The 9,694-nt window shown below is 27.7% G+C and overlaps 1 protein-coding gene across 1 annotated transcript; it reads right to left on the bottom strand.

Moving 5' to 3' along the window:
- Positions 1-1,554: 1,554 nt before the first annotated feature.
- Positions 1,555-3,110, bottom strand: LOC100200241 (synaptotagmin-1). Its single transcript, XM_065789873.1, has one exon. The coding sequence runs from the start codon at positions 2,872-2,874 to the stop codon at positions 1,612-1,614; it is 1,263 nt and encodes a 420-aa protein (XP_065645945.1). The 5' UTR covers positions 2,875-3,110; the 3' UTR covers positions 1,555-1,611.
- Positions 3,111-9,694: the final 6,584 nt, after the last annotated feature.

The following is a 9,694-nucleotide window of genomic DNA, read 5'->3' as shown; positions in this document are numbered from 1 at the left end:
TACTTGTATAGTGCAAGTCGCATCAGAATTAGAACAACTCAAAAAATCCATCACAACTCCATTTAATACTAATAATTTTTTTCTTTTTCGTATAAATTTTGTGCTATTTCTTCTTAATACCTTAACAATCGTGCAACGACATGATTCAATAAATCTTGTAAAATGATCGCATCCCGAAAAAGATCGAGAAACTTGAGATGAAGCAGAAAGAAAATAAATGATTCTATTTGAAAACAAACCTATGAGCTTTTATGGTGAGATTATTCATTAAAGAAAATGATTTAACAAGAAACTTATTTGTTAAAATATTATATTACAAGTAAAAAATTTTGCTAGTTAGCTGAAACGAACAGAAGAGTTTTACATTTTTTAAATCAACTTAAACGAACAGAATGGTTCTACATTTTTTTAATCAAAAACTTTTGAAACTATGGAAATAACGAAAAAAGAAATAAAGATGCTTAGAAAAATTCCAATATTCTTTATAAAATATGATAAACTTATAGTTAGAAAATTTAGAAAAAAGCAAACGAGTGAATAGGCCGGGCGAATAAAAAAAAGTAATTGCTTTGAATAAACATTTTTGAAGTATTTGCTCAGTTTTACGAAAATAAAAATTTGAGCAATTTTGTTTAAATTTTTATTCCCTAAAAGCTGAGCAATTACTCACTCAACGCTGAGTAAAAGCAATTGCTTTTTTTGTTCACCCAGCCTATGGCCTTCTTTGTATATTTTCAATATTTTTCTTTGAAAACTAATAATTTAACAGTTATATATAGAAACTTTTACAGAAATTTTTTCTTATAAATGATGATAATGTTATAATAAAATTGCAATAAAATAAGAGACTTTTAGATAAATATTAAACTTTATGGTAATCACGAAGTGTTCCAAAATGTTAACACATTATGTTATAACCCCAATTCTGAAAACATAATGGAAGGAATGGATGATAGAAACGAAATAAATTCACTTTCAACTTTGATTTAAACATTATAAGTCTTTCAAAAAGTTTTGAATTATTTAAACAACTTTTAAGTGATATCAAAGTTAGTTATAAAATTATTAGTCTCAGCGAGAAATAGTGTACTCATAAATACATCAAGACCAGTACAAACTTTCAGTTGCCAAATTATAAAATAATTCACCAGTTTAGAGGCTCTAGGAAGAAAGGGTTTGTGCATATTTATCAGTAATATATTTGGAATTTAAGCTGAAAAACGATTTTTGTTCAAACACTAGTAGTTGCAAACCTTTGTGCGTGGAAGTAAATAAAATCACATAAAACATCCTCGTCCACGTTTTTTACAGACCTTCCGGCTCAATAAAACATTTTGAAAATTATAATTGAAAAAAATGATTAAAAACAAATCAAGCAAAAATGAAAACAAAACGAAAATTCCGTGAAACTAACTATTAAAATAACACGCAGTGGTGTTGTGATGGTGGTGGTGTGATAAAGCCTTTGCTTTGAAAACAAATTTCAAAAAAAACATCTCTTGCCAAATGAGACATTTAAATTTTAGTAAAAATAAAAATATTTTAGCTTCAAAACAATAACAAATGAAATAAAAATCATTCTATTCAAAATTCTTTTTCGGTTAAAAAAAACTATTCTGGTTTTAGCACTGGGTATAACATATGCCAAACACAGACTGGTTTTCCTGGAGATTGTTGCATCAGCTTCCAATGTTCTATTCCTTGTCTTTTACCAAGACAACCAATTATTGTTTGACCTATTATTTCTATTGGTTTTTTATTTCTTTTGTCTTTTTCATAGTGCGCAACAACAAACATCAAAGAAGTTTCTTTAATATTTTCAGTGTTTACTTCAAAAGTAAAAGATTCGTTAAATGAAGGATTTGAATTTTTTCGTTTGATTGTTGTTTTTCTTTTTTTTGCTTTTCTACCATCTTGTATGAAATACACTGTTACGTAGGGATTAGAAAATTTTTTAAAAATTGCTTTTATATTTTGACAACATAAAACAAATACAACAAGTACGCTTGTATTCGGAGCATACCCCAAGCCTATACAAATATGACCTAGTTTAAAATCTTTACTAAATTTATTAACTTTCAGTTCAGGTGCTAAAATTTTCCATTCAGTAACTTTACCTTTAGTTAAATTAATATCCTTTACCAAAATATTTGCTTCCCCAATCAACTGATCACGCATCAATCGATTGCTGTCAAATACTTTAAGCGTTAAAGTACTTGTGGAAAGGTCTGTATACGTTACGCTATCCACAATAATTGTTTCATCAAATATAGGATTGTGTGTCATCGCTATAACTTTTGTTTCAAAATCTTTTATTTTAAAATTACCTAACTTTAAAAAACCTTTGACGTACGGATCTGAATAACCAGACTTGTCCATTCCGGGTAAATCTTTACACTTATAAATGATTATCTTTGTAATGTTTTCTTCAAAATTAAATTCAAGCGAAAATTTAATTTTAGCTAATTTGATTGTGGCATTATCGCCAAACATTGTGCTTTCAATATTATAATCAATTTCTTCAACTTTAGGTCGAATGCGTTCTGCATAACTTGGTCCAAACAAATGATCTTGTTTTAGGTCTAATTTATCCTTAAAATCTTTATCTTTCTTTTTTTTTTTGCAGCAATATCTACAAATAAAACAGCATAGCGTTGTAAATAGTATAAATACAAAAAGCCATATTATATTCAGCGTTGTTTGAGGTTCTAATGTATTTGACTCTAACCAAGCATCAAATTTTTTTTTTGTAACTATTAAAAATTGAAAGAACTTTTTGTAAGCCATTTGGAAGGTAACTCCATCATTCTCTTTATTTGTCTCTTTAGGTATAGGTGATAATGTTTGTTTGTGCGTCGGTTTAAATAATGACATTAGTGTTGACGTTGTTTTCAAAGTTGACTGTGTTTGTTTAGGTGTTGGTGGTGGGATAGTTGATTGTTTAGGTATTGGTGGTGGGTTTTTTAAGGTTGGTGTTTCTTTAGATAATGGCGAAATTTTAGAAACATTATTGGATAAATTTGTCGTCAGTAAATTTATATTTGTTTCTTGTTTTAAAATTAATCTTGCGTTAAAAACCAAACAAAATATAAAAACAATTGAAAAATAAAACTGGGTTCTATTCATTTTTTCATGCTCGATTATAAATGATTTTTTTTGAAACTTCTTTATTATTTATTATTTCATACTTAATTATAAATGATTTTTTTTAAGCTTCTTTAGGTCACAGAAATACTAAATCTTGTTTTTGACGCATGATCAATCAAGTAGAAAAAAAAAAGGCAAATATTTAAAAAAATAACTTTCGATTAAAAATATTGTAAAGAGTTTAAAAAATATATAATATAGTATGATATATTATATCTAGTAGCGCATTTTTTTTTTTTATAATCATGAAATAAATCGTTTTGATCAAGTTTACAAGTTTTTTAAATATAAATCTCTTGAAACCTTTGTTATAAAATAATGTAATTGGTTTCGTTTTATACACTTTTGAAGGTAAACTTTTGATTGGTTTCGTTTTATACACTTTCGTAGTAAAAGAATTGAAATTCTGCAAACGAGATTTTTAATGCATCAAATAGAATTAAGAACTTTGGATACCATAGATGGTTGTTAGATGGCGTCATATTGTAGATTTTATATGATGGCGTCATATTGTATATGATGGGGTCATATTGTAGATCTTATATGATGGCGTCATATTGTAGATCTTATATGATAGCGTCATATTGTATATGATGGCGTCATATTGTAGATCTTATATGATGGCGTCATATTGTATATGATGGCGTCATATTGTAGATCTTATATGATAGCGTCATATTGTATATGATGGCGTCATATTGTAGATCTTATATGATGGCGTCATATTGTATATGATGGCGTCATATTGTAGATCTTATATGATGGCGTCATATTGTATATGATGGCGTCATATTGTAGATCTTATATGATGGCGTCATATTGTATATGATGGCCTCATATTGTAGATCTTATATGATGGCGTCATATTGTATATGATGGCGTCATATTGTAGATCTTATATGATAGCGTCATATTGTATATGATGGCGTCATTTTGTCTTATTGCACATCAAACTAATGCTTTTAGCTTTTTATCCAGCTTTAACATGAACGTAAATACAATTTATCAATATATATATATCATGGCCGGTTCAAGGATTACTTTTGGTATATGCAAGATCAAGGTTTGACGCCTCCTATCATAAAAAAGTGTATCCTTTGAAAATTCAAAAAAAAAATTTGTTTTTATAAATTTTTAAACAATAGGATAAGTATTATTAAGTTTCTTAAAATTTAAAATGAAAAGTAAAGCAGAGTATATTAATAAACCAATATTTTTTCACGACACTTATTATTATGAAAAAATCAAAATATAATGGTATGTTTATTATTAACTTATCATATAATGTGTTTTAGCAAATTGCGCATATATATTAAAACCTCTAAAATACAATAAAAACATAATATTCTAATAAATATGTACTGTACTCTACATAAAAACTGATTACAGAATTGTTAGCGTCATAAAATATATTTTTGATCAAAGAAATCAACAAATACATATCGTACAGTTTTTCTTGATAAAAATAAAATCTATCATCTAGTAAAAAACTTTTCTTTCAAACGTCTTTCAAAAATGAATCGATTTCAATTATACTCAGAAACTGGTGTTCAATTGCTAATGTGGCCATCCACATATACGATTCTGAGTAATGGTCAATCTTTGGTTAATTTAGAAAAACTCCTTTCTTTGCTGGCCACTGATACCGGGAGCAAAAACAAAATTTTCAATGCTACACACCCATTTGAAATGATGTCAATCAAACAGTTTTGACAATGTTGGAATGATGTCAATCAACAATGACAATTGCCCTTTTTTTTAACTGCATTTGTTTCACATTTTTTATTTTGTTATATTATTGAGGAATTCGAAATGTTTGCTGTGATTTTCCACCTGTTCAAATATACTCGAAAAAAAATTAATTGCAGTGTCTAAAACTACAAAAAAGAAATTTACTTTAACCCAGCGGGTACTCCGACGTCCTAACGACGTCCATAAGACGTACGATTTCTCGTCCATAAGACGTCCTTAGTTAGTCTCAGATGAAAGACATAGGAACGTCTTCTATAGACATCATTAAGACGTCTTTTATGGACGTTCGTAAGACGTTTTTTTATTTGTGTTATGGATGTATCTGGTTGATCTCAAGTAAAACTACTTATGACGTCTTTTTATTGCCGTCCTTAAGTCGTCTTATTACGAGAAGTATGAATTACGTTTAAATTGTGTTTTAATTAAACAAGTGTTTAAAAAAATAATGTTTAAGTTAAAACTTTTCAGAAAATTTTTTTGCCTCATGCAATTGCCAATCTTTCCAAGATCTTAACAAAATTGATTCTTCCTCGTTATAGAGGCGTTTATAAAGAATTACAATTGTATAAAGGATTATAGAAAATATATTATAAAATAAAAAATTTACAAAAAATAAAACTTAACATATAAAAATTACAAAAAAAATTCAATCATCTTTAATCAATATAAGAGGATATTCTCTTTAATTGTTCGGAATAATATTTAACTATACTCCCAATAAGTTGCATTGTTTCTGCTTTAGTTACGTTTTTATTAGACTTTAAAACAGTATCTATTTAAATAGAAGAAGAAAAATTCAACAACACCACAATATCAGTGCTATTACAATGTTACGATGACTAGAAATGTACAACAGTTAAAAAAAAAAAAAACTTGAAACAAAAGTTAATTAAAAATAATTCTAAGCTGATGTTCATACCAGTAATAGCATTACATAGATTTATCAGCTCTTTAAATTTTTTCTTTATCTTTAAGCCATTTTTACTGTATTCTGACAAAACATTGTCTGTTGTCACTCTAAGTAAACAAAAATATGCTTTATTAGAAGAGTTTAGAATTTTTATTATGTCTTAGATATTAATTCGATTGTGAAAGGTTCAACAAATTTTTTATAAACATAGGAAAAAAGTTAGCAGCAGATATAACTCCTGGAAATAAAACACTCCAATCCTATTTTTTAAAAAAACACTATGTAATTGATGAGTCGGAACTGTCTCTAAATGAACTTCAGGCATACTTTAATGCCCTTAAAATAAATAAAAGTGCCGGGTTTATGACATTAATGTTAATGTTCTAAAAGCTGTTTTTGATGTTATTAAATTACCTCTTTTGTTTATCTTCAATCTTTCAATAACAACTGGTATTTTTCTTTGTTAAAAATAGCAAGAGTAGTCCCTGTAAACAAAAATGGCGACGATTCTATACCATCTAAATACAGACCTATATCTATCCTTTTTTGTTTTTCAAAGTTGATTGAGCGTATTATGTATAACAGACTGTATAGTTATCTTGAAAAACATAATATCTTATACAGCAAACAGTTTGGTTTCCGAAAAGGGCATTCAACACATCATGCAGTAACTGATTTAGCCAGTCAAATTCTGATTTAGCCAGTCAAATTCTAATTCTTTGCTAAAAAAAGTTGTACTGTCGACGTGTTCATCGACCTGTCAAAAGCTTTTGACACTGTTGATCATAAAATTCTCTTGTACAAACTAGAAACATATGGAGTAATATATAGCAATTTAAAATGGCCCCAAAGTTACCTTAAAAATAGAAAACAAGGAATATCTTATGATTCAACGAGTACAAAGTTAGAAACAATAAGCTGTGGAGTTCCTCAAGGCTCTATTCTTGGACCCTTACTATTTCTGATTTACGTAAATGATATCTACTAATCTTCAAACTTACTTAATTTTATTCTTTTTGCTGATGACGCTAATCTTTTTTTATACTGGTTTAAATCAAACAAACTCACTTTGAATATCAGTAAAACTAAGTACATATTATTTCATCACCAATCTAAATCCGATGACTTGCCTCTGCAACTTCCTCAGCTAATAATAAATAACAATATAGTAAACAGAGTTTCATCACTTAAAATTTTAGGAATAATATTTGATGAACATCTCAATTGGAAAAATCATATTACGCTAGTTGAAAACAAAATTTCTAAAACTATAGGCAATTATGCATAAAACAAAACACTTACTAAGTAAAAAATGTTTAATAGATTTATATTACTCTTTTATCCATAGCTACATAAGCTATTGTAATATTGCTTGGGCAAGTACTTGCCCTTCAGCATTAAAATATATATATTAAGCAAAAACAAGCCATTAGAACGTAATGGGCATAAATACGCCCACTCCAAGCCGTTACTCCGGGAAATTAAAGCTCTTAATGTCTATGAGTTAAACGTGTTCCAAAACTTGTTATTCATGCTTAAATATCAAAATGATATGCTTCCAAAATCCTTTAATAACCGATTTCTCAAAATTAATCATAAATACTTAACGAGGTGCTCTATCCATAATTTTAATTTAAGTCAACTCTCAAAACATCTGATTACTTAATTTGATATAGAGGACCTCGTCTGTGGAACATAGTTCTTAAGGAAAATATGAAAAGTATAGCTTCAATAATTTTTTTTTTTAAATATAGTTAAACATTATTTACTTGAATTAACAGACACAAACATATTTTTGTATTTTTAAGTGAAAAAAGAAATCTTGTAATATTTCTTACTGTAAATATTTATTTAATTTTTGAAATTTGTCGTATTCTTGTTGTAATTATGTAATTATGTATGTAGTTATGTATATGTTTTATATAACGAGTATTTGTAAATTTATATAATGAGAAATTTGTAAAAAATATTTTCCGCTTACTATAGGGGCTTGATGACAAGACTTCTGTCTTCTAATTGCTCCTGTCGTTATTAATTTTTTTATTTTTTTTATTTAAATTTTTTTGACAAAAATTGTAAAACAAGAACGTTGTAAAATGTTTATAAAGGTCAAAAATTCAAAAACGGATATATGAATAAAATAGAAATGATGATCTATCTTCTAAAAAATATGAACTATTTCAGTGTTTCAAAATAAAAATTTATCCTGGTAACTTAAGTGAGTAAAATAGTTTTTATTGCATTAGCTGGATTTTTACCGCCAATTAATAATAACTGTTTTACCTACAAACCAATAAAGATAACAATATCTTCATCAATATGAATAATTAATGAATACCCCCGTCAGCAATTATTTTTTCTAAAACATTAGGGTCCTCTGAACTTTAACATTGCTTAAAATTTTCTTCTGCATCATTAGAGAACTGCATCATTTTATCTACCGACAAGTTTTTTATTTCAGCAAGTTGAAACATTACTTTTCTCTGCAATTCTGAGAAGTAAAATATATAAGTGAAGTCATATAAAGCATAGTTCATTCTATATATGGATGGAAAGAGGTTAAATTAAACTAATTAATGCAAAAAAATCTCAAGCTGCATGCTTTATCTTAAAAAAAGATTTAAGCAAGTAAGTTTTAAGAAAATTGTATTGTTTTTGTGTAACGTCAATAGCTATAACCACTTAACTGTAGGCAATCCTACATTTAAGCGGCCTTAAATAACTTTTTAAAATAATTTTTTTCGCTTTTTTTGCGATTGTCACGATTACGCTTGAAACAACGCGCATGGCTTTTGCAAAATTATGAGTGCACGCTTGCAAAGTTATAAGGGCATTTATAAAATTAATTTTCACCTTATATTTTAGATATCAATGGAAAGGAAAGTACGGAAAACAATTACAGAAGAAACGAAAAATACGATTATTTCAATGAGAAATTGTGAAAAATGCCGTAATTCAAAAAGAAATTCAAACACAATTTTTAGAACAACATGATAAAAACGCTTCGATCTCGTTTGTTTCTCGTAAATTAAAGAAACTAAATTTGATACGAAAAAGGTTACCAATTATTCCTTAAGAAAGAAACGCCATGAAAAGAATAAATCAGAGATCCATTTTTGCGGCAGAAGTTACTAGAATTGCTGACTTAAATTTGGTTTTTTTAGACGAAACCGGATTCAATAAACATACAGTGCATATATGGTTATTCTCCAAAAGATACAAAAGCATACTTGACAGTTCCTGCAAGTAAAAAGCATACTTGACAGTTCCTGCAAGTAAAGGACAGAATGTTAGCCTCATGTGCTTAATTTCCAATTTAGGAGTTAAATGTTTTCAATACAAAAGCGGCGCATACAATACACAATCATTTATTGATTTCATCAACAATAAACTAATACCATTCTATGCAGTAAATCCAAATAAAATTCTTTTAACAGATAATGCAAAATTTCTGCAGCTGCAGTACTTCAATTACTAAGAGAAAAAAATGTTACTCACAAGCTTTTAGTACCATACTCCCCTATATTGAACTCAATTGAGGAGTTCTTTTCAATGTTAAAATCCAATTTCAAATCCGCAAGAAATGCTGACCCCGATATGACTATTGAAGAAACTCTAGAATATATTTTATCGCCTGGTAATAGTTATTGTCAACAGTGCAATGTCTTTTATATAAATATGAGAAGATGGTTGGAAAAGACAATAAAGAGAGAAGAATTTATCTAATAAAAATATTTGAAATGACTTCTTTTTTTTTTAATAATGTATATATTTGCATGCCTTTTTTAAAATTTATGATTAAATAACGTATACTTTTTTTAAAAAGTTATGGAAAGTAAGTATCAAATCTAGAAAAGTTATTGATATATAACAATATGCTAAATT

Source organism: Hydra vulgaris, chromosome 02, assembly GCF_038396675.1.
Source record: "Hydra vulgaris chromosome 02, alternate assembly HydraT2T_AEP".
Taxonomy (NCBI): Eukaryota; Metazoa; Cnidaria; class Hydrozoa; order Anthoathecata; family Hydridae; genus Hydra; species Hydra vulgaris.
This window is presented reverse-complemented; position numbering and strand designations above follow the sequence as displayed.